The following is a 25,876-nucleotide window of genomic DNA, read 5'->3' on the forward strand; positions in this document are numbered from 1 at the left end:
TCTTGCTCAGGTACACCTTCAATTTAGGCTGAGCACAACAGACGTATGCAAATTGCCCCTGCAACAGCCAATCAGCAGCTCTGCTCTACTGCCCTCTGCTGGATGTAGTCTACATCGGTGATGTCGGATCACATGATAATGGAGCATGGAGAGAGATAATTCCATGTCGAGCCTCATACAGAGACTACCTTGTAAATAGTAACTGTTATGTTCAATCAAAGATGGAGTTTGCTAACTGTATCACCTATGGCCTTATCTGTAAGTCCAGGACCACGCCTACCAGATACCAGACCAAAGACAACAATACCAGTGCGTTTATTATTGGCGGGAGCTTTCCCCCTCCTGCCCGATGGTGCAAACATTTTTGGTACTTCATATATCCCCAGCTTTTGGCCGGTGTTCTAGAATGTGTGGGCACATGGAATTAGGACTGCTGCCCACATGGGCACAACACACAATGGTTGGGCTGAATGGCCTGAATCTGTGAGATAATTTCTCAAAATATTTGCCAGGAATCCCCTCCACGCACATTTGTTGAAGAACTGAGACTCACATTAATCCATCTTATCATTACGAGGCACTGTTATTGAGTAATGGCTTAGCACTATCTTGCACAGAACAGCAATCAACATCTTAAACCTAACAAAAAGTTCTGGAATCTAAAATTAAAATTCAAACTCTCATTCTTCTTGCATAATTATTCGATGTGGTGGAGAAAAGTGAGTTGGAGTTTAACCAAAATATGGATTTTGTTGAATATTGTAGAAGGTAAATCAACAGCGGATGTAATAATATAGGGCTCTATAATGTGTCTCACTGCTGTGGTGTTTCATTGATGAGATCTTGAGACTTGTATGTTTACACATTCATTATTAACCTAAGGGGCTGGTTTAGCACAGTGGGCTAAACAGCTGGCTTGTAATACAGAACAAGGCCAGCAGTGCAGGTTCAATTCCCGTACCGGCCTCCCCGAACAGGCGCCGGAATGTGGCGTCTCGGGGCTTTTCACAGTAACTTCGTTGAAGCCTATTTGTGACAATAAGCGATTATTATTATTATTTAACTATTCATAGATCAGAGGTATAGTCATGCATGGGGTTCTCTCCATGCAGGTAGGCTGCTTGCAGAGTTCTGCTTCTAGACTATTCCCTCAGAGTTTCTTTCCATGTGGCTCTGTGCATCGTACCATGCGCAGTGCTATTCTCCAGTCCCACGTTAACCCTTGCTCTGCTGATCACCTTTACATTATAATCCGTGCAGGCACGTAACACAACAGGAAATACTTTCAAAATGAATTATTCCACTGTCATTCAAATTGGGTCTCCTCTAAAGAAAACCTTCCACCCTTCGAACAGAATATGACAAGACAATATTTACTTGCTATCCCTGCTCCCCCATCTTATGTCTCTGACCTTATGAATTCAGACCGTCCTGAGGCTTGACAATCCTTCCACATCTTGGTCCCTCATGTTTGGAGGAATGATAGCAGTACTTTATGTTTCTGGTGCTTGAGTTTCTCCATTTGATTCACTTTCTTGCGTTCCTTCAAGTTGTGTTTCTTTTTATTCACAACTCATCTGCTTTTTTTTTTTTTTAGACACTATGGGTTTGTCCCATTGCTTCTGTGGGGGAATTTTATTTTCCGTGGTGTTCACCATGTTCTTGCTGGACATACACATTTCGCAAATGGAACCTTTATTTCCACTTGTCCCATAATCCCAACCAATCATTTGCCGCGGTTTTGTTTTCAGATTGTTTTGCCAGTTTATCAATCTTTTCAATCAGCTCAATGGTTTCCGATTCGTCTGACACATCCAATGCTTGTTCTTCTTCTGTTTCCTTGCCCTTCAGTGTTGGAGTTACATTTTCCGATCTCATTCCTGTCTTTTCTTTCTCCATTTTCAGAAGCACTTTGTCCTCATTTTCATTTTCGGATCACTGTTGACCAGGTTCACCCTGTTTCAGTTCGATAATGGTGCTACTCATAGTTTCATTGTCCACTCGCAGCTTGGAAAGTTCTACGGTTTTTTTTCTCCTTTCAGTCTCCTCCTGGTCATTCCGTTGGTTCTGCAGCTCTTCAGTCTGTTTCTTGTAGTTTTCGGCTTCCTTCTGGAATATGGAACATCTCCTCTGCAAGCTGATCCTTCAGTTCTTTTTAGAATGACGATATATTCATTTTCCTTCTCTTCGTAATTTTCCAGAGGAATAAACCTTGACCTATGGAATTCTTGTAACATGCTGAGGTCCTTCAATAGGTTTTCCTTTTCTTTGCAAAGCTTGCTTACTTCATTTGAGCTTTCCTGTAATTGTGTACAGTTTGATTCATAGAATCCCTACAGTGCAGAAGGAGGCCATTCAACCCATCGAGTCTGCACCAAACCGCCGAGAGAGATTCCTACCTATGCTCGCTCCATCACCCCAGCCCTTAACCCCAACTACCCTTTGGACACTAAAGAAGCAATTTATCATGGCCAGCCATCTAACCTGCACAACTTTGGACTATGGAAGGAAACCGGAGCACCCGGAGAAAACCCACGCAGACATGTGGAGAAAGTGCAAACTCCACACAGTCACCCTCAGTGGGCTAGACAGCTGGTTTGTGATGCAGGACAAGGCCAGCAGCGCGGGTTCAATTCCAGTACCAGCTGAGAATTCTGAATTTTCACTCTGTGTACCCGAACAGGCGCCGGAATGTGGCGACTAGGGGCTTTTCACAATAACTTCATTGCAGTGTTAATGTAAGCCTACTTGTGACAATAAAGATTATTTATTTGATTTATTTACCCAAGGCCAGAATTGAACCCTGGTCTCTGGTGCTGTGAGGCAACAGTGCAAACCACTGTGGCACCGTGCCGCCTCGATTCTCCTTGAGTGTCTTTTGTTGCGCTTCCATTCTGCTATTTAAGGTAGTCTTCATGTCTTCTTGCAGTTGAGTGGTTACACATTGTCCTTCAAAACCAAATGCAAAAGCAATCAACTCCCGTCTACATCAATGGCTCCGAAGTGGAGATGGTCGATAGCTTTAAGTTCCTGGGGGTCATTATCACCAACAGTCCGTCCTGGTCCACTCACGTTAATGCAACAGTCAAGAAAGCCCAACAACGTCTCTACTTCCTACGGCAGCTAAAGAAATTCGGCATGTCTTCATCGACTCTCACAAACTTCTACAGATGTGCCATAGAGAGCATCCTATCCAGCTGCATCACTGCCTGGTATGGCAACTGCTCAGTCCAAGATCGCAAGAAACTGCAGAGTATGGTGAACTCAGCCCAATGCATCACACAAGCTTGTTACCCTCACATTGATTCTGTATACACCTCCCGCTGCCTCAGGAAGGCAGACAGCATTATCAGAGACCCCTCCCACACAGGCATTGCCTTCTTCCAGACCCTTCCATCAGGCAGAAGGTACAGAAGTCTGAAGGCCCGCACATCCAGACAAAGGAATAGCTTCTTCCCCACAGCTACAAGACTCCTCAACGACTCCCCCTCAGGGAGGTGTTACCTGTAAGAACACTATTCACAATGCCCTATGGTGCTCTTGCTCATGTATGTTCCCTTGGCTGCAGAAAAATACTTTTCACTGTACTTTGGTACATGTGACAACAAAATCAAAATCAAAATCAAAGGGCGGAATTCTCTGAAAATGGGGCTATGTCCCTACGCCCGCGTGAAAATGGGCGCAAGTCACTCTGGACTTTCCTGGAGAAAGTCCAGAGTGATTCTATGTTTTGAAGGGGGTTTGCAGTGCCCTGGAGTAGTCCACGCAGCTCCGGCTACCGATATGGGGCCCTGCACTTCTGGCCGCGGCCCCGCACAACATGGCAGACCCACACAGCAAGTCAGCTCCAACAATATCGCCCCCCCAGATCGTGCATGCCCACCGATCGGTGGCCCCGATCGGAACCCTGGCCGTCCTGGAGGAGGCCCCCCCCCCCCCCCCCCAAAAGTGACGGATTCCCCCCCCCCCACCAGCGTCCGCCAGTTGGAACCATGGGGGAAACCACGCCGGCGGGAACTCGGCCAGCTGCCGGCTGTGAATTGCTGCGGGGCCTCTTTCAATGGTCCCCGACCAGCGCCACGTCGACCGCGCGCACGCGACTGGCGGCGATTCTCCGGTGTGTTTCCTCCGGGTGCTCCGGTTTCCTCCCACAAGTCCCGGAAAACATGCTGTGAGGTGACAAGGGGATTTTCACAGTAACTTCATTGCAGTGTTAATGTAAGCCTACTTGTGACAATAATTTGAAAAAAAATACGGTGCAGGGGGATGTCTCGATGATGAGGTTTTCGGGACTCATATATTTAAATCATGAACCATTTATTGTTAACCTTTAACTATTCACAGATCCAAGATATGGCCACGTATGGTGCTGCACCATCCAGGGAGGCTGCTCGCTGAGTTCTGTTTCTAGATTGTTCCCTCAGAGTGTTACTATGTGACTCTGCGCAGCATACTGTGCATGGTGCATTCTCCAGTCCCATGTTAACCCTTCCTCTGCTGAGCACCATTACATTACAATGCATGCAGGCATGTAACACAATAGAAAATACTTTCAAAGTTAATTATTCTGCTCTCGTTCAAATTGTGCAATGTTAAAATGTTGGAATTTGCCTACGAGAGAGCAGCTTCACAATGGCCTTGTGGGATCAGGTAATTTGTGTCCAGTCCCTGTTACAACCTATGAAACAACCTGGCAGTTACTTACTTGCAGTCCTGCCTGGGTTTCGGGATGTAGCCTGGGTACACCCCATCTGTTATGCTCTTGCACATTTTGCTGTCACGATCTGACGGTAGTAGAGATCCTGCCTTGATCAATAGTCCAAGGCAGTGATCGAATGTGTTTCGTTCCTCAGGACCGTCTTCAGTGAAAAAGCAATGCCCCAGGGTCTTGTAGCCAATGACATCTTTCACCTGAAAAGAGAAATAAGATTGCCTGAATTTTATTTTCATAGGGTATCAGCTTCGCTGGCAGTGACTCGAACTGAGTGGCTTGCTCAGCAATTTCAGAGCCCATTTAAAAGTCCACCACATTGCCCTGGGTCTGGAGTCTGGCCAGGCAATAATGACAGATTTCCTTCCCAAAGGAGAACCAGATGGGTTTTTACAACAATAGATGATAGCATTCATGGGACTAGCTTTTAATTTCAGGTTTATTAATTGAATTTAAATTCCACTAGTTGCTGTGGTGGGATTTGAACCTGTGTCCTCAGAGCATTAGACTTGGTTTGCTCAGCAAGTGACACTGCCACTACACAACCATCTCCTGTGCTTCGGTCACCCTTAGTATTCTCTCCAAAGTCAGTACCTTACCATTCCTGAAGCAGCTGAACAAATGAAGGGTAAGATTAGTCATTCACGTGTTGCCATTGTTAGGGTGCTTAAGCTAAATAGCAGACAAAGACATTTTACAGAAATGTTTTAACTGCTTCGATACCGGAGAGAATGCACTCCTGAAGCGGAATTTTGAAATGGTAGCTGCATCGCATCTTCAGGGTGGTTCTCACTGTGTCCTGGTTGATGTTCATCAGTCAAACCAGCGCCTTTGTGCAACTTGGATGCTGCGTGTGATTACTGATAATAGTGACGCGAGGCACTTCGAGATGTTCAAGGAACCTGAAAGTCACTTTAGATTTTGCTTCCTTGTGCAGTCTCCATGAACTGCAAATCCGTTCGGAGTAACTGGCTGATGAGGGCTCACTTACAGTTATGCAGTCATCACACTTCTCAAGCATGTGAATTATCATTTAATTGGCCTGATTATTCATTCAGTTTTGGAATTCCACCATTTTAATCTTGCTAAATTGGCAGTGACTCACTGATTGTCATTCAGAAGCAGGGGACGTGTGCCTCGAGGCTGCAGGCTCGGGGTGTATATGTCACTGGAGGAATAATCACAATGGAGGGTAGGTAGGCATGGTGGTTAGCACTGCTGCCTCACAGCACCGGGGGCCCTAAATTCGTTTTTAAAGGGAGAATAACTTGCATTTATATAGCACCTTACAGAATCTCAGGTTGTGACAGCTATGTGTACCATCTACAAGATGCATTGCAGAAACTCACCGAGATTCCTTCAGCAGCACCTTCCTAACTCACGGCCACTACCATTGAGAGGGACAAGGGCAGCAGATACCTGGAGATACCACCACCTGGAGGTTCCCCTCCAATCACTCACCATCCCGACTTGGAAATATATCGGCTGTTCCTTCACTGGGTCAAAATCCTGGACCTCTCTCCCCAACAGCACTGTGGGTGTACCCACATGTACTGCAGTGGTTAAAGACAGTGGCTCACCACCACCTTCTGATGGGTAATAAATGCTGGGCTTAGCCAGCGACGGCAACATCCCTCAAATAAATGTTTAAAAGAGTTCCAAAGTGGAGCCATGTGCCGCAGCTAATTGGGAATCCTTCACAACCACCACCGCACCAACCCCCCTCCCCGTCTCAAACAGTAATGTTAAACTGTGTTTTAAAGTGATGTTAGTTGATGGATAACTATTAGTCAGGACACCAATGAGAACTCCACTGCTCTTTAAAGCCACAACACTTTGTACATCCACCTGGCAGAGCAGACAGAGCCTCGGATTAACACCTCATGCAAAAAGGCAGCACCACTGATACTACACCATCCCTGCAGTGCTCCCCGAGGAATGCCAACCTATGGGCGGGAATCTCCGACCCCGTGCCGGGTCGGAGAATCGGCAGCGGGCTGCGCGAATCGCGCCACACCGCCCCGACGCGGGGGCGCGATGGAGAATCGGCGCCATTGGTGCCAGCATGGTTGGCGCGGCGCCGGTCGGGGGCCGCTCTACGCGGCCCCCCCCCCCCCCCCCGCGATTCTCCGGCCCGAATGGGCCGAACGGCCGTAAAAAAAAAACAAGTCCCAGCGGTGCCGCTCTAACCTGCTCTGAGCCGGCGGAACCTCGGCGTTGAAGGGTCTTTGGGGGGGGGGGCTCCAATGTGGCCTGGCCCGCGATCAGGACCCACCGATCGGCGGGCCGGCTTTGCTGTCTCCTGGCCTCCTTTACTCCGCGCCGGCCCCTGTACTCCTGCGCCATGCTATGTCGGGGCTGGCACGGACAAGGGAGACACTGCGCATGTGCGGAAATCGCGCCGGTGGGACTGCGCATGCGCGGGTTCGAGCTGGACCCATTGCGCATGCGCGCATCCCCCGGCGCCCATTCCACGGCCAGATCAGCAGCTGCAGCGGCGTGAACCGCTCCAGTGCCCTGCTGGCCCCCTGTAGGGGCCAGAATTGCTGATCCTGGGGCCGTGTTGACACCGTCAGGAAACTCGACGGCATTTCTGAGGATCAGAGAATCCCGCCCCATGTTTTTGTGCTTAAGACTCAGTGGGACTTGAACCCATAATGTTCTGCATCTGAGCACCTGCTTCTCATCCTGTCCTGAGCACTCACACAAGGAGTAGAGGTGGCAGAGCAATATTTCAGAACTGAATTCCTGTCAGAGTAAACCTCTTTTCTGGGCAATACATCACGATCTTGAACGTGAATTCAAATTGTAATAGTAGAGTAATAAATGTAGATGAGCTCGCTATACAGCAAATTTCATTAAAAGTATACTTTACTAATCTTGCTCTTAAAACAGTCTTTAAGTCTTAATTAATTAATAGAGTGGGCACAAATCTCTTTCATGCAAAGAACAAAGAACAAAGAAAAGTACAGCACAGGAACAGGCCCTTCGGCCCTCCAAGCCTGTGCCGACCATGCTGCCCGTCTAAACTAAAACCTTCTACATTTCCTGGGTCCTTATCCCTCTATTCCCAACCTATTCATGTATTTGTCAAGATGCCCCTTAAACGTCACTATCGTCCCTGCTTCCACCACCTCCTCCGGCAGCAAGTTCCAGGCACCCAATACCCTCTGTGTAAAAAACTTGACTCGTACATCTCCTCTAAACCTTGCCCCTCGCACCTTAAACCTATGTCCCCTAGTAATTGACCCCTCTACCCTGGGAAAAAGCCTCTGACTATCCATTCTGTCTTTGCCCCTCATAATTTTTTAGACCTCTATCAGGTCACCCCTCAACCTCCGTCGTACACAAACAAAATAATCTAAAGCAGGATTCTGTGCTGTGACAAACAGTATTTACGATGCATGACTAATTATTCAAATAAATTCACAATTATTAAGACCATTTGTGCCAGTTCACTTTCTCATTCATAGACCCTGGTTAGCACGGTAGCATGGTGGTTAGCACAGTTGCTTCACAGCTCCAGGGTCCCAGGTTTGATTCCCGGCTTGGGTCATGGTCTGTGCAGAGTCTGCACGTTCTCCCCGTGTGTGCGTGGGTTTCCTCCGGGTGCTCCGGTTTCCTCCCACAGTCCAAAGATGTGCAGGTTAGGTGGATTGGCCATGATAAATTGCCCTTAGTGACCAAAAAGGTGAGGTGGGGTTACTGGGTTAAGGGGATAGGGTTGAGGTGTGGGCTTAAGTAGGGTGCTCTTTTCAAGAGCTGGTGCAGACTCGATGGGCCAAATGTCCTCCTTCTGCACTGTAAATATCTATGATTCTATGGTAAAGGGGGCGGTCTAATGACACCACACCGGTCACACTGCAAAATTGACGACGTAAATTGCAGCTTTATATTCCATGCAGCTGTCATGATGTAAAATCGAAATGTTAGCTTTCCTGTAGTTTCACAGACCCAATCTTCGTCTTCTGGTCTGTGAGTCACTGGGGCCACGTTGATCAAGAAAATCCCATAAATTTACACCTTCTCTCATCTTTGAGCCAGAATCTACTCCAGCAACGTGAGCACATAGTCTTGCTGCAGCACCGAGGGAGGTGCTATCATTTAGAATGGACATTAAATCAGGAACCCAACTGCCCTCTCGGGTGAACAGAGAACATAGGAACATAGAAATAGGAGTGGCTGTTTACCCCCTTCAGCCTGCTCTATCATTCAATGAGGTTATTGCTAGGACGGCACGGCACGGCGGCGCAGTGGTTAGCACTGCTGCCTCACCGCGCTGAGGACCCTGGTTCGATCCTGGTCCCGGGTCACTGTCTCTTATGGAATTTGCACATTCTCCCGTGTCTGCGTAGGTCTCGCCTCCACAACCCAAAGATGTGCAGGGTACGCGGATTGGCCACGCTAAATTACCCCTGAATTGGAAATTTTTTTAAATTTAAAATGCGATTATTGCTGATCTACATCCGAACGTCATATCCTTTGCCTTCATGTTCCTTAATACCTTTGGAGTCTAGAGGTCTACTGCATAGAAAAGGCCCTTCAGCCCATCGACTCTATGCCAGTCATAAAGAACCAGCTAACTATTCAGATCCCATTTTCCACTGCTTGGCCCGTAGCCTGTATGCCTACGCATCAGTAAGGGCATATCTAAATACTTCTTAAAATGTTATGAGGGTATCTGCCTCCACGACCCTTTCATCGGCATCCAGTCAAGGTGGACGCCAGTCAAGGTGGATGAAATGGAAAGGTGCCTGGCCGAGATCCATCCCCCAGTGGAAGAATAGAAACTGCCCCTGTCAGCGAAGGAGCTGCAACTCCAGCAGGGGTGCAGGCTTCACGGGACGAAGCCCAGAGTTCACCGATAACCAGAAATCTCTCCTTTAACGTAATGGAGGGTGGTCTGAATATCCCATCACGGATATTTTACCTGCCAACGAGTAGGAAGCTGGAGAGGTTTGGGGGAAGACTGGAGATGTCCAATGATCTGGCGGCCGTAAACTAGATCGGCGACGCACAGCTGGTCATGGCATCCAGGGGCCTCAACGAGAGGGAGCGAGTGGCATTCATGGTGGAACATCTGTGCAGGAAAGCTCACCAGGAAATACTGTGGAGAGGCGAAGATGTCGAAAGCCGGCTCGGAGCAAAAGAGTCCCCAGCCCGTGTGGCCGGCCCGCCAATCGGTAGGCCCCGATCGTGGGCCAGGCCACAGCGGACCACATCTCCCCCCCCCCAACCAGGCCGCCCCAGAAAGGATGCACGCCGAGGTCCCGCCGGATAAGACCACACGTGGACGGCGCCGGCGGGACTCGGAATAGTTTTTGCGGCCACTCAGCCCATCCCGGGCGGAGAATCGCTGGGAAGGGGCCGTGTAGAGTGGCCCCCGACCGGCGCCATGCCAATCGCGCCGGCGCCAATGGGCGCTGATTCTCCGCTCACCGGAGAATCGGCGGACCGGCATCGGGGCGGAGTCACGCGATGAGAGAATCCTGCCCAGGGTCTCTGTAGCCCTGCAACTCATGAAGTTGTTCGACGTCCTCCTGGATCCTTCCTTCACATTGACCAGGGATCACACATCTGAAAGATCGCCTGGCTGAAATTGTGAAGGATGGAAATATCTGGTTGGAGATGAGGAGACTTAACAGTGACAAACCCCGACTGTCCTTCTTTGACCTGTGTGGTTACATCATCCAGATCATGGGGAAAGATAAGACCAGGAGAGAGACCACAATCAGGGAGATGACTGTCAGCACAGACAGGGATGTAGGCCTCAGACTGAGGAGGCACAAGAAACGTATTACTGCACAGCAAGCACAAATCCAGTCCTATCTCTACAGGAAGCCACCGAGCATGCCCAAGGGTTACTCCAAAGAGGTACTGGAATTGTAACGAGGTTGTGCACTTCCAACAAGACTGCCTTCAAAAACCATAAACGCCACAGATGTCAGGCATGGAGACCCCGTCCAGCACAACTCCATTCCTCGTTCCCCCACCAGAGAAGATACACGCCCAGCAAAGGAAGCGAAAACCTGAGGCTCTTAGCTAGCTGACTGAAGAGGAAGGCCACCCAATTTTGCCAGTTTAGAGAGATTTACGGCCAAGCCTCAGGAAAACAGCAGCATTCCCACCCCAATCCTCTGTGAAATCCGAGAGGGAATCGTTAAAGAATCACCGATGTATTTATGAGGGAGATCCAAAACTGATCCAGGGGTTGAGCCATGTATTGTTTCACCTTTATCATTCATCTCAGCACAGATGAAGGCATCGTGAGATTTCACTGGAAGACTAAACATCCACCGACAACACTGTCTAACAAGGGAGTCCAAATGGACATGTACACTGCTGAGGTGCTGGAAGAGGATCAGGCAAGAGGGTGGAGTTCTCCATCGACTGGCTCATGACATCCTTTCCGGCAGTCTGCAGAGTCAGGTGTTGCATGTGTTCACAGTCAGGCGGGACACTGCGTATTGGAGAACACAGCTGCACTCACTAGATGGTGGCATTACTGGTGAGGGGTGTCTGCTGATCACTGCCAGAATGTGAGACATTTGACCCAAGCAGGAAAGCAGCTCAAGACCCTTGGTCACACCATTGACATCCGACCTGCAACTGGAGGGAAACCACAGAAGACCATCCCCAGAGGGGAGTTGCTCAAAGTCAAAGGTTTGGTGGCTGACATAGGATCAGGCAGCTCATTGAACAGCGTAGCGGAACCTGAAGCGGTTGCCAGTGGTGACCTGAGTGAAGAAAAGTCGGATAGCAATGGGAAATCCTGGATTGTATGTGTCAGAAATTCCGGGTGTGAAGAGGCCAAATCTGGTGCTGTAAGGAGATGTCAGGCAGGGAGGCTGCCCTGGAGTAAGCAGTGTTGATGGGAGGCTGCCCTGGAGACATGGCCGACCTAGATCCCTACGTGAGCCAAGGTTCTTCGTAAGAAGAGCTAAGAAAGTCATCTCCAGCACATGTCAGATATCATCCCAATCCATACCATTTTCCTAGATCATGAGGCTCGCAGGGAATGCTCCTACCAAATTAGTCTCGAATACCCTAGCTGTCATAACTCAATAGAACTTGCTAATTCCACGATTGCTCAGTTAGCTGTTACCATGTGACATATTGAGTTGCCAGGATGGCAACTCTCAAGCAGGGAAGAGTGTAGTGGGGCCTCCGACAGCAGATGGTGACGATATGGGAGAGCACCGAGCAGGGGAAATGGTCAGCCCCTGTGGGCTCCTCCCTGCAGGGAGTATTGTATTTCGCTAGTTGAGATACCGAGCCAGATGCCAAGCGGTGAGCGTGGAAAGGAGACAAGGCCATGAGGAGGGCAGCACGAAGTCTCTGATGGTGGCTGGAGCCAGGAAGAGGAAATGGAGACCGAGTCAAACTGACTGATGTAAAGGGTTAACATCGGAAGCACACCTGATGCTGATGTAACAATGATGTAAGATCACATGATGGAGAGGTGAGAGAGACCTGGATGGAGGAGAAGCTCCAACCTCGTGTAGAGGCCCAAGGGCAGAATTCTCCCATTTTGAGATGAATTGCTGTGGCAGGGGTGGGAACGTGGAGTATTTCCCGTTGTGGCGGCTGGCAGGATAACACATCACGTCTTGTAGCCCCGACCTCATTAATTATGAAGTGAGGTGTTTTACGCCGAAGACAGTGGCTGAGCAGGCTGGGATGGCGTGGAGTCTGCAGTCGTGTCCGGGTGCCATATTGAAAAGGTGCCGAAGAGGATAATTTGGGCATCCTTAAATACTAGATAGTACACTGCAAACATTTTAAAAGTTACAGTTCCCCCATTTTACTGGATACCTTGAATTATACAATTCAGACTATGGAATTGCCATGTGTAACAGATATTGCAAGGACACAGTGGGTAGGATTCTCCATTGAGTGACAGCGAAACTGGGAAATGCGAATGGGCAGAATGGGCGAAAATCCCCTAGTCGCCACACTCCGGCGCCTGTTCGGGTACTCTGAGGGAGAATTCAGAATGTTCAGTTCACCTAACAAGCACGTCTTTCAGGACTTGTGGGAGGAAACCGAAGAACCTGGAAGAAACCCACGGAGACACGGGGAGAATGTGGAGACACCGCACAGACAGTGACCCAAGCCAGGAATCGAACCCGGGTCCCTGGCACTGTGAAGCAACAGTGCTAATGGCTGTACTACTGTGCTGCTCAAACATGACTGACCAGAAATTGCCCGCATTCTTCCATGGGAGTATTTGCAGGTTGTTTCTCAACCTGCTTGGCTGTGTTATGAACACACTTTCCTTGGACATTGATGGGATTTGAACCTGGAGTTCATGGCTCAGAGACAGGAATGCTATCCACTGCGCCACAAGACCTCTGACAGCTTCTTTCAGCCTAAGTAATTGTAATAAGTCCATGGAGGCAGAGGTCCCTGATGCACGATCCATTGCACAAAGACTTCAGTTGGGTACAACTGAGGCTTTATTGCTCTAAGATGTGTGGCCTCCCACAGCAGCTGGCGAAATGGCTGCAGCATGAAGGACACACGTATTAATACTCTGACTACTGGGCGGAGCCAGCAGACAGGGACTACCAATGCACCTGCAGTACAGGTCCTACCGTCCATCACCTAATAGAGGTGCAACAGTGGTTTACCACATTCACCCCCTGTTAAAATTGAGTTCGGCGGGGATGGTGGAGAACTATATACAACAATGGTTTTTCTTTTTACAGTTACATTTACAATTTGTGGAAAAAAAATGTCTTTTGAAGTTCGGTGGACCAGTTAGAGGTTTAACCGGTCTGGGGCCTTGATGTGCCGCTGGGAGCGACGTAGTGGTGGCGGCGATGCCGATGCTGGTCCGATGTCTGGAGCCTCCGGGAGCGTGCTGAAATCCTCTTCATCCTCGAGCGTGGGCAGGGGAAGGACAGATGGTCCCGGGGGGGTTGCTGCTGGGAGAGCCGGAGAAAGAGAGGGTGGTGCCCGGCCGGGTGTGTGTGTGTGTGTGTGTGTGTGTGTGTGTGTGACCTGCTGGTGCCAGGTCCCTGAGGGAGACAGTATCCTGGCGGCCGTCGGGGTACGCCACGTAGGCGTACTGGGGGTTTGCATGGAGCAATTGCACCCTTTCCACCAATGGGTCCGCCTTGTGGAGTCGGACAGGCCTACGGAGCAGGACGGGTCCTGGAGCTGCGAGCCAAGTCGGGAGCGACACCCCGGATGTGGACTTTCTGGGAAGGCAAAAAGACGTTTATGGGGTGTGTTGTTAGTGGTGGAGCACAGTAGTGACCGAATGGAGTGTAGTGCATCAGGGAGGACCTCCTGCTGGAGGCGATACCCCTGCTGAGCAGGAAACGACGCAGCTCATCACTCATGAATGTGGATCCCCTGTCACTGTGGATGTAGGCGGGGAAACCGAACAGAGGAAAAATTGTGTTAAGGGCTTTGATGATGGTGACAGACGTCACAGGGCATGGGATGGCGAAGGGGAATCTGGAGTACTCATCGACCGCACTGAGAAAATACGTGTTACGGTTGGTGGAGGGGAGGGGTCCTTTGAAATCCACACTGAGGCGCTCAAAGGGGCGGGAGGCCTTCAGCAGGCACGCATAGTCCGGCCGGTAGAAGTGCGGCTTGCACTCCGCACAGACCTGGCAGTCCCTGGTGATTGTCTGTATTTCGTCGACGGAGTAGGGCAGATTGCGGGCCTTTATGAAATGGTACAACCGTGTGACTCCCGGGTGACAAAGACTGTCGTGCATGGTCTGGAGTTGGTCTACCTGTGCGCTGGCACATGTACCTCGGGATAGGGCGTCTGGGGCGATACAAAATCTCGTAATTGGAGGTGGAGAGCTCGATCCTCCACCTCAAGATCTTATCATTCTTGATCTTGCCCCGCTGTGTTATTGAACATGAAAGCTACCGACCGTTGGTCAGTGAGGAGAGTGAATCTCCTGCCGGCCAGGTAATGCCTCCAATGCAGCACAGCTTCAACAATAGCTTGGGCCTCTTTTTCGACGGATGAGTGCCGAATTTCTGAGGCATGAAGGGTGCAGGAAAAGAATGCCACGGGTCTGCCTGCCTGATTGAGGGTGGCGGCTAGGACGATGTCTGATGCGTCGCTCTCTACTTGAAAGGGCAGTGTCTCGTCTACTGCATGCATGCCGGCATTGGCGATATCGGCTCTGATACGGGCGAAGGCCTGTTGTGCCTCGGCCGTCAGGGGAAAATGGGTGGACTGTATGAGTGGGCAGGCCTTGTCCGCATAGTTTGGGACCCACTGAGCGTAGTATGAAAAGAAGCCCAGGCAGCGTTTGAGGGTCTTGGGGCAGTGGGGATGGGGGAGTTCCATGAGGGGGTGCATGCGGTCGGGATCGGGCGCCAGAACTCGGTTCTGGACCACATTGCCGAGGATGGCTAAGCGGGTCATGCTAAACACGCACTTCTCCTTGTTGTAGGTGAGGTTTAGGAGCTTGGCGGTGTGGGGAAATTTGGCAAGGTTGGCGTCGTGGTCCTGCTGATCATGGCCGCAGATGGTGACATTGTCTAGGTACGGAAAGGTGGCCCGCAAATCGTACCGGTCGACCATTCGGTCCATCTCCCTTTGGAAGACCGAGACGCCATTGGTGACGCCGAAGGGAACCCTGAGGAAGTGATAGAGGCGGCCGTCTGCCTTGAAGGGCGGCGCCCATTGTCTGTAAATGAGGGGGGTGGGGATGATAGCGGCGACGGTAAGGGCCTGGCACACCGCGGCGAAGTGCCCCTTCTTGCCGCAAGCCTTACAAAGGGCAGCGCGGGCTGGGCAGCGTTGGCGAGGGTGTTTCTGCTGGCCGCAGAAATAACATCGGGGACCCCCGGGGTTTGCTGTCTGGCGCGTGGCGCAGGTGTATTGGCTGGGTAAGGCCCCTGCTGGGGCAGTCGTCTGTGGGGTCCACGATGCGTAGGAGGGGTGAGCCGCGGCTGGGGGTGTAGGCCTGAACGTTGCGTGAGGCGACCGTCATGGAGAGCGCTAGTTTCTTTGTCTCCGCTAGGTCGAACGTGGCCCCCTCTAACAGTCGCTGGCATATGAGGTCCGACTCGATCCCCGTAACAAACACGTCCCGCATAAGGAGGTTTGAATGTTCAGTGGCCGTAACGGCTTGACAATCACAGTCCCAGACGAGTGGGATTAGGGCCCGCCAGAAGTCTTCTATGGACTCACCAGGGAGTTGAGCGCAAGTGGCGAGTACGTGCCTGGCGAAGAGCGTGTTCGTCTTCTGAGCGTAATTCTCCTTGAGAAGCGTCATGGCTTCGGCGTAGTTCGGCGCATCCTGAATTAGCGGAAAGACGCTGGAGCTCAACCTTGAGTACAGGATCTGTATCTTCTAAGCCTCCAAGACAGGGGTGGACGCCAAGTTGATGTACGCCTCGAAACAAGCTAGCCAGTGTTGAATGTCCTTTTTGGCGTCGCTTGAATGCGGATCCAGCTGCAGGCGATCCGGTTTGATACGGAGGTCCATCTTTTGAAAATCGTAGAGCAATAAATTGATGCACGATCAATTGCACTAAGACTTGAGTTGGGTACAACTGAGGCTTTATTGCTCTAAGATGTGTGGCCTCCCACAGCAGCTGGCGAAATGGCTGCAGCATGGAGGACTCACCTATTTATACTCCGCCTACTGGGCAGAGCCAGCAGGCAGGGACTACCAATGTACCTGTAGTACAGATCCTACCGTACATCACCTAATAGAGGTGCAACAGTGGTTTACCACAGTCCCTACACCAGAATCCTGTTTATTAACAAAACCAACAGCAGTACAACCAGGTGCATTCAGCTTGCTGTCGACACCGGGAGTGCAGAGGATCTGACACTTCCTGTTAGATACAAAGAAAAGGTTCCCTGATTGGCCCAATAATCAGGGAACTTGCATTCCAATTGGCCAATCTCAAAGGCCTGATCTAAGTCATTACAGTAATCCAAGTCATGTTGTGGTTGTTAAAGAAATGGGACTAATTTGTCAGTGAGTTGTATGATAGCCGTTTAAAGTTAAGTTTGCCATTTTATACCTTTCCCTTCCAAGACCACAAACCTTCAGAGGAAAGGATAAATGAAAGTGCAGACTCGACCGCTGAATGCACTGATTACTCGTCTAAAAGGAATGTAACCTTTAAAGGGATTTTAATGAAGCCAGATTGGCCAGATTCCCCACTATGTGACTGTGTCAGCAACAACAGGTACAATTGATTCAATGCACTCTTTTGTAATAGCCCTTTGAACTATAGGAAAGAAATCTATTTTCTCCATCACAGTAGCTCACATGTCTACAGAACCATGGTTGAAATATTTTGATATAAAAAGTTGAACTGTTACGACCCCTCAGGGGCCAAACCCTACATTGTATACGGTTCCCCTCCTACACCTGGGGAGTTCATACTCCAAGGTGTAGGAGGAGAACCATATACAATGTAGGTTTTGGCACCTGAGGGGGTTTTAACACCCCTCCCCCCCTACCCCCAAAGTCCATTCCTTCAGGTAGTGATTCCCTCGACCGCTTGGGAAGGGGACGGTAGTCCAGTGGCGGTAAGGTACCAGGAAGCTTGTGGGGCACTGGTCACCGCCGTTTTCGTGAAGCGCGCCGAGGTGGGAGTAGTTCGGCTGGCAAAGGTGTCTATTTCCAGTTCTCTCTAGTTTTGACAATGAGCCATCCAGACTCGAAATGTTAGCTTCATTCTCCCTCCACAGGTGCTGTGAGATCTGCTGATTGGTCGGCGTTTTCCGTTTCAGTGTGGAAAGAGCTCTAACCGGTCAGCTCTTTCACAGGTGGAGAAAGACTGGCAGCTCTCACATTTAAATCAGACCCCCAACTGCACTGCGGAAGCCTGATTTAAATATTCTAATGAGGTGTTCCAACTTGCAAAAGGGCAGACTCACAAATGTCACATAACCGTTGCCATTAGAATGGCAACAGCGCGTTGGAGATGTGTTCTGCAACTTTACATTTTTAACCCTACCCCAGACCATGTTTTCTTGGCCTGACGAACCTTGATAAAGCTGTGTTCCCCGTGACAGATTTGAAATCGTCAGTAGAGTTTAACTGTAAGCAATACATTCTGAGCTACATTGAAGGGGGTAGACTACTTAAATGCCTTTGCACCATTTGAAATGTCTGTAATGTTTCTCTGATGCACCTCAAGGGCGCAACATGACATATGTAGAAATCCTGAATATTACTGAACTTTGTGTAATGGCCATTTTGAAATGTGTGTAATGTTCTTTCAGATATTTTACGAATGAAGTATATTTTTGTTAAAAAAAAAAGGGGGCTTCAGGGTAAGCACCATGATGTGCAGGACACAGACTGTCGTGCTCCGAGCTCTCTTGAGGTCACCTAACTATGGATGTCACGGTTACATCATTAATAGCATCACGGTCTCATTAATATATCCATTAGCCCATTGCTCTACAGTGTTGGTGACTGAGGGGAGGCCAGCATCAAGGATAAAGAGTCTGTAAACCTCTTAGAACACAAACACCATTTGCTGTGATTCACAGATGGCATCAACCACTTGATTAGCTTTGGCTCATCCATAATACCATGTCCTGTCACACTTTGTTTCTTTTAACATGATTTTGTTGAGCGATGAAGAATAGTCAACACAGGAAGAGGCTATTTGACCCAATGGATCTGATTTCTCTTGCACTATGGCTCCCCCACCACATTGTCCCTCCTTAACATTCTTCCCGACAAAATTATTCATATTCACTGCTCCTGACTATTCATATTCACTGCTACCATTTACTATCTTGCATGTCACCAACAAGACCCCCATTAACCTCCTTCCTTCTTAATTGTAAACTTTGCTCACCTCTACTCATTCCCTCTACTATTAGGATCAGTCTTGTAGTCTCGACTCCACACCCCATTCAAAACTTGTGCCCGTGCTTATGTCGCTAAAACTGACAGAGCCTCAGTTTAATTCCTCATCTGAAAGATGGATCCTTCAACAGTGTAGCACTCCCTCAATAGCACAGTGGAATACCAGCCCATATTTTGTGCTCAAGGACTGGATTCTTCCCACAGGGGTGGGAAACAGGAGCCAGGATTGTTCTCGGGTCTCAAACCTGCCTCTTGGTCACTACTTGGGAATTTGACCTGGGCTCACCATTAATTGATGTAAAGGCAGGTTCCCTGTCCAATTAAGTGGTGGAGTGGCTCTTACAGCTGGACAGCCAAGCAGAGGCCTCTGGGTTGAGAGAAGCAACAAGCAGTAGTTAATGTAAGTCACGGAGAGGGTGCTTCAACACAAATAAAAAAGGCTGCTAGGCCACCAATGTAGTGGGGCGATGAGGGTACGGTGAGGAGGAAATCCTCAACAGGTGGTCTTTGACTAAAGTAAAGTCACCTTACTCCCAGATGACCATAGCCTGCTTTCGCAGTAGAGGGAAGGGAGCCGACTGGCAGCGATTTAACCGGAGGGTCACCACACCTCAGGCAAGGGACGGGGTTGAGAAGGTTTCATGGGAATTGAACCAGTGCTGTTGGCCTTGCTTTGCATCACGAACCAGCCATCCAGCCAACTGAGCTAAACCGGGCCCCTTTGACTAGGCATCCAGCATCAGGCTGGTGGCCAACTCTCCAGGCAATCGTATTCAGAAACTGGAAACTGTCTGGAGAATGCCAGTTGACCTCCTTTAACTGTGGTTAACAAGGATTTTAATGAACTTAATTGTCTACCCACCTTATGGGGAGTGGACGTGCTTCCAGCCCAGAATCTGCCTCGCCAAAGGTGGCAGGTATTGGGAAGAAGGTCAGAATACCAGCACGCCTACCAGCACAGATATTCCCAGGCCCAGCTACCTACTCCCAACCTTGACAAGGTCCAGAATTCAGCCCCTTATCTGGAGAGAGATATCTAGACTGCAATCTAGAAAGCAATCAAGATTTAAGAGGCAAGACCGTCCGTACAGCTCAAAAATATTTCTCACAAGTTTAATTTCGGCCAAATTCTTTAAAAGCTCCATCTGTGTGCTCCAAGTTCACCAATGCCATGCACTTTGGGGGTGTGGTGCACTAAGAGGTCATGCCGTTGCATTTGTAACACTGAACCAATATTCCGTTTGTGTGTGGCTCACACGCATTGAAAAACAACACGTTACATTTCTATTGTTACCAACTATGGGTGTATCTAGCTAGCTAACACTGAAATCAAAGAGAGATTAATTCCAGAGATATTTGAAAGCTGCTTGCTTGCCTGTACGAAAGATTTGCAAAGGGAAGAGTCAGATAAAAGATTAACCGCAGCCAGACCAAGCTTACAGAATTGTCTGTTCCAAACTGCTGGTTACAAACAGAGCAGAGCCACTGACGTGGTGTTTACACTGGGTGCTTCGACTCTTCCCTGAAGCAAACACCAGATTTGAATCAGGTGCCCTGATTGATGTTCCAATGTGCAGTTGGGTTTTAACACGTTGTCTGTTCTGACTGAATTGAGAGACCAAGCTGAGATTAGACAGCAAAGTTTCCTTTTCATTTCAGTGGAACCGTGATATAATACAGGGGCTGGTTTAGCACAGTGGGCTAAATAGCTGGCTTGTAATGCAGAATAATGCCAGCAGCGCGGGTTCAATACCTGTACCAGCCTCCCCGAACAGGTGCCGGAATGTGGCGACTAGGGGCTTTTCACAGTAATTTCATTGAAGCCTACTTGTGACAATAAGCGATTATTATTATTAATTCCCCAGCCTTGCACACTGCGCACAGACTTCTCTGGCAGATACCTGAACCCCAGCATGAGGAAAGGCAACTGTTTGGCACTGGATAAATGGGAGCGCAGCAGCCGGACAGACCAGCATTTATTGTCCGTGAAGCATTTTGTGATGTCCTGTGGTGGTTAAAGGTGCTCTATAAAAGCTTTTGCTTCATATTTGCCCACAGAATCTCTTTAAACACTCACCTGGTGTTTAAATAAAGGCAGTCCATTCTCGGGATCTTTTCATTTTGGAGACCAACCTATAACCGAGTAAACGCAAACTATAACCAAGTAAATCTAAACATGAGACCCATGGGGTTGATATCTGATTAATTTCCCCATGACCCTCGTATGAGTTACGCCGCTGAAGGACGGAGACCCATCAGAGGGATAGTTAACTCAGGGACATTAAAAGCTGGCCCAGATAGGAGCCGGGCTGCGGAGTAGTCCCGACTGGGACTGGGACTTGTATATACTTTACTTTAGTAATAAACCATTTGTTTTGACTCTCGTTTTGAGGGTGGGGATGTGGGGCTAGAGCGGGGATTGGGCCTTCTCTTTGTGACTACTGAATACTCAAAGGAATATTACTTTTGAACATCCATTTCAAATTTCGAGGGCGTACTGAACACAGAAGTGGCAGACAGAGGGGACTGCTTTTATTTAAACACCAGGCGAGTGTTTGAAAAGATTCTGCAGATAAATATGAAGCAATATCTTCTATAGAGCACCTTTAACCACCACAGGACATCCCAAAATGCTTCACGGACAATACATTGATGGAAGTGATGTAATCTAGGAAACTTGGTGGTCAAATTGTGCACAGCAAGCTTCCACAAACAGCAATGTGATAATGACCAGATAATCTTTTTGTTTGTGAAGTTCGTTCAGGGATAAATATTAACCAGAACATGGGGGTGTGTTTAGCACAGGGCTAAATTGCTGGCTTTTAAAGTAGACCAAGGCAGGCCAGCAGCACGGTTCAATTCCCGTGCCAGCCTCCCCGAACAGGCGCCGGAATGTGGCGACTAGGGTCTTTTCATGGTAACTTCATTTGAAGCCTACTTGTGACAATAAGCGATTTTCATTTCATTTCATTCATCTAAAAAGGCAGACAGGTTTAACGTATCATTTTGAAGGATAGCAGCTGCAACAGTATTTTTTTATTCATTCATGGGATATGAGCATCACTGGCTAGGCCAATATTTACTGCTCATCCCTAGTTACCCTCGAGATGGTGGTGGTGAGCTTCCTTCAATCGTTGCAGTCCCTGAAGTGTAGATACACCTACAGTGCTGTTAGGGAGGGAGTTCCAGGATTTTGACCCAGTGACAGTGAAGGAACCATGATATATTCCCAAGTCAGGATGGTGAGTGACTTGAAGGGGAATCTCCAGTTGATGGTGTACCCATGCATCTGATGCCTTGTCCTAGGTGGTAGTGGTTGTGTGTTTAGAAGTTGCTGCCTAAGGAATCTTGATGAATTCCTGCAGTGTATCTTGTACACACGGTTGCTGCTGCACCGGTGGTGGAGGGATTGAATGTTTGTGGATGGGGTGCCAGTCAAGCAGGTTGTCTAGTCATGGATGGTGTCAATCCTCTTGAGTGCTTTTAGAGCTGGACTCATACAGGCAAGTGGAGAATATTCCATCACACTCCTGACTTGTACCTTTCGATGGTGGAAAAACTTTAGGGAGCCAGGAGATTAGATATTTGTTTCAGGATTCCTAGACTCTGCCCTTCTCTTGTAGCCACAGTATTAATATAGAATCAAAGAAGTTACAGTGCAGGAGGCCATTTGGCCCATCGAGTTTGCACCTGCCCTTGAAAAGAGCACCCTACGTAAGCCCACGCCCCCACTATATCCTCGTAACCCAGTAATCCCACCTAACCTTTTTTGGACACTAAGGGCAATTTATCATGGCCAATCCACCCAACCTGCACATCTTTGGACTGTGGGAGGAAACCGGAGCTCCCGGAGGAAACCCACACAGACAAAGGGAGAATGTTCAAACTCCACATAGATAATCATCCAAGGTCGGAATTTAACCCGGGACCCTGGCCCTGTGAGGCAGTCATTTCTAGGTAGTCCATTGGGTTTCATTCATTATTGACTTGTTTTTAGCGGCTTGATGCAACCGAGGGGCTATTTCAGAGGGCATTTAAGAGTTATCTGGTGTCAGATAGAGGCTAGACCAGGTAAGGACGGCAGATTTCCTTCCCTAAAGGGTGGGGATGGGGGGCTAGAATGGGGATTGGGCCTTTCGAAGGTCAACGCAGACTTGATGGGCCAAATGGCCTCCTTCTGCACAGTAGGGATTCTATGATTAGTGAACCAGATGGACTACTAGTCCAGTGATAATACCACTATGCCACTGCCTCCCCAGCACTAGTGGAGTGTCAGCTTTGATTTTGTGCAAACAAAAACATTTCTGTTGAACAAACAACCGAGTTTTACAAAAGTCCTACTGCAGATTAACTATCCAAAACTTTAACATTGGTTAAATCGAAGAATTCAGAATGGCTATTTCACAGAAAATCATGTCAAATTTATTCCATTGCAGAAAAACAGATGAGGCAACTTTACTCACAATTGTTTGCTCATCAATGGAACCGCCACTTACCAGAAGTCCATTGGACCCATGAATGGTCACACACCGAGAGAAAGATTCATGAATGGAGACTCCCTTCACGTAGGTTGGAGGGTTGTAGCCCCCTTTCTCATCCAGGTCTCCCGTCATGTGAAAATGAATGGGATAATGGCCCATTGACTGCTGGCCCATGTGCTTCAGCTCAACATCTTCAATGTGAGCTGCTTTAAAACCCACACCCATCTGGAAAATACAAGGAGGACTTTTAAGCACACATTTGACGCCATCTGTGAAGAAATTCCAGGATCCTGAATTAAACTGCGGGATTTGAGTAGTGGAAGTGGGGTTGTTTGAAATTCCTCTCTGCCATTTCAGTGAAAAGTCGAGCTAATTCATATGAAACTAAATGCACTGAATGTTAGGTTATACATGAAATGCATTAGACGTTGGTACCCTCGGTCACTGCAGGGTCTAGATTAATAAGGATCCATTTTGCTACAATTAAGATTTTTAGTTTGGTATTTCAATCAATGTCAGGAATCAAATAATTATTTCAAATTACCGCGGAGGAACCTACCTTAATGTGCCCTCCAACTGTGTCAAATTCAAAGAACTTGCAAGCATTATTGCCATAGCACTGAGTCTCCATTTCTCCCATAATTACAACATTCCTGGACAGCACTCCCACTTCAGCTCGCATGTCAACGCCATCGATTTCTTTCCCCACGTGCAAGTACTTTGCTTTTCCTAAGAGAGTAAAGGATGCGGTCAGTTCAGGTAGCAGCACAGAGGACCATTCATCAATTCAGGCATGAACAGTACAGAAAATCTTTCCATGTTAAGCACTGTCACCTCTTGCTGTCACTATCTAGATGGGCGCATTGCGCGCTGGGCATCCTGGCACATATCCCCTACTGCAACTTGGTGAGAACCAATAGTATAAAAAAATTGTGGCTGTTTTCACCTCCACTGCCGCAGACAGAGCAGTGACATCCGGGCATACAGGCCTTTCTATAATCGCAGGATCAGAAAGTACCTTGATCCTGTGCCAGAATACACCCATGAACGGCAGCTCCACATCTGTCTTCCAACTGCAGCTCTGGCAATGAACCTCTCTTTCACACGGAGCATTTATCCACACGCAAGTTTCCAATGAAATCAAACCCCAGCTCACAGACTGAAGATCGGTGAGGATATAAATACGCAGACATATTCTAACTTTAATTTTGTAACTAGCTTTGGTAATCCTCTTACACAACTGAATAATTTTCCACATGTTTGGTCAGCTACTTTTAATTGATCTACCAACACGTAATGCAGGAAAGTGACCCTGAAAATAGTTTCAAGAAATTAGTTAAGTGATGTCTGGTTTATTTCATGATATTTGATGGCTTCAGAATATTGGATTTGACACAAAAATTCATGCACTTTCATAGACCATACAGTCCCTACCACGCAGAAGGAGGCCATTCGGCCCTTTGAGTCTGCACCGACCCTTTGAATGAGCACTCTGCCCATTTTACCTGTGTCCACCCCACCCTATCCCTGTAATCCCATAACCTAACCTGCACATCCCTGGACATTAAGGGGCAATTTAGCACGGCCAATCCACCTAACCCGGACATTTTTGGACTGTGGGAGGAAACCAGCCAGTCTACCAGCCTGAATTGGGAGCACCCGGAGGAAGCCCACACAGCCAAGAGGAGAAGATGTAAACTCCACACAGACAGTCACCCAAGGTCGGAATCGAACCCGGGACCCTGGCGCTGAGAAGCAGCAGCTCTGACCGCTGTGCCACCATACCAAAGATAGATTAAGATGAATAAAGATGAGAGGAGGTTTGGGTGGAGCACAAAACACTGGCTTTGCCTGGCTGGGACAAAAGGCCTGTTTCTGAGGTGTATATCCTATTTAACCATGTGCAATCCCTGCCCCTCCTGGCCCCCGCTACAATAAAAGACAACAATAGTTTAAGAACGGACACTGGCTGTTTCTGAGTGAGCTGCTGGCCAGGCCACGCCAAACCAGAATCTCCTGGAGAATGTGGCACACCTTCTACCTATTAGTGCCTCCAAATTGCAATCGGAAACGATTGTCCTGATTTGCATGTTCAAAATGATCTCCCACCTGAGACAGGAAGGGGCTGTACCCTCTGCTATGATGGGCACTGTGGTCAAAGCCTTTTTCCAGCTCTAAGGCCTCAGTTACGCTCAATGAATTGAATTTGGGGCTGAATTCTCCGACCCCCCGTAGGTTTTCGGGCAGGGGCGGGGACTACGGCGCGCCGGTCTGGGGCAGTTGGCAGCGGCCCCCCTGGCAATTCTCCGGGCCCCGATGGGCCGAGCAGCCATCGGTTACTGGCCAGTCTCGCCAGCGTGAATTAGAAATGGTCCCACACGGCGGGACCTGGCTGGTAGACTGGCTGGTGCAGTCCTCGGAGGGGCGCGGGGGGATCCGACCCCTGGGTATAGGGGCCCCCACGGTGGCCTGGCCCATGAGCGGGGCCCATCGATCTACGGGAGGGCCTGTGCCGTAGGGGCACTTCTTCCTTCACGGCCTCTGTAGGGCTTCGCCATGGCCGGCACGGAGAAGACACCCCCCTGCGTATGCGCCAGAACACGGCGGGCGGTCTGCGCATGCGCGGGACCACGCCGGCGGTTCTGCGCATGCGTGGGACCACGCCGGCCCTTCGCCACCGGTTGGCGCTGCGCCAACCCCTCCGCCGCCGGCCTAGCCCCCGGAAGTGCAGAGGATTCCGCAACTTCCGGTTGGCCCGACGCCGGAGTGGTTCGCGCTGTTTTTGCTGCTTACAGCGGGCCATCCTGCCGATTGCGGGAGAATCCCGCCCTGATTTGCTCTCTGATCTGCAT

At 49.1% G+C, this 25,876-nt stretch overlaps 1 protein-coding gene across 3 annotated transcripts in view; it reads right to left on the reverse strand.

Annotated features, from left to right (window-relative positions):
• Positions 1-25,876, reverse strand: part of cemip (cell migration inducing hyaluronidase 1) — a 319,445-nt gene that overhangs the window by 83,370 nt on the left and 210,199 nt on the right. For all 3 annotated transcript variants that reach the window (XM_072468761.1, XM_072468760.1, XM_072468759.1), the window contains exons 12-14: positions 23,584-23,753; positions 23,040-23,249; positions 4,706-4,911 (exon numbers count right to left, since the gene is read on the reverse strand). In XM_072468761.1, coding sequence (XP_072324862.1) covers positions 4,706-4,911; positions 23,040-23,249; positions 23,584-23,753 — 586 coding nt within the window. The remainder of the gene's footprint in view (positions 1-4,705; positions 4,912-23,039; positions 23,250-23,583; positions 23,754-25,876) is intronic.

The sequence above is a fragment of the Scyliorhinus torazame genome, chromosome 12 (genome assembly GCF_047496885.1).
Source record: "Scyliorhinus torazame isolate Kashiwa2021f chromosome 12, sScyTor2.1, whole genome shotgun sequence".
In the NCBI taxonomy this organism is placed as follows: Eukaryota; Metazoa; Chordata; class Chondrichthyes; order Carcharhiniformes; family Scyliorhinidae; genus Scyliorhinus; species Scyliorhinus torazame.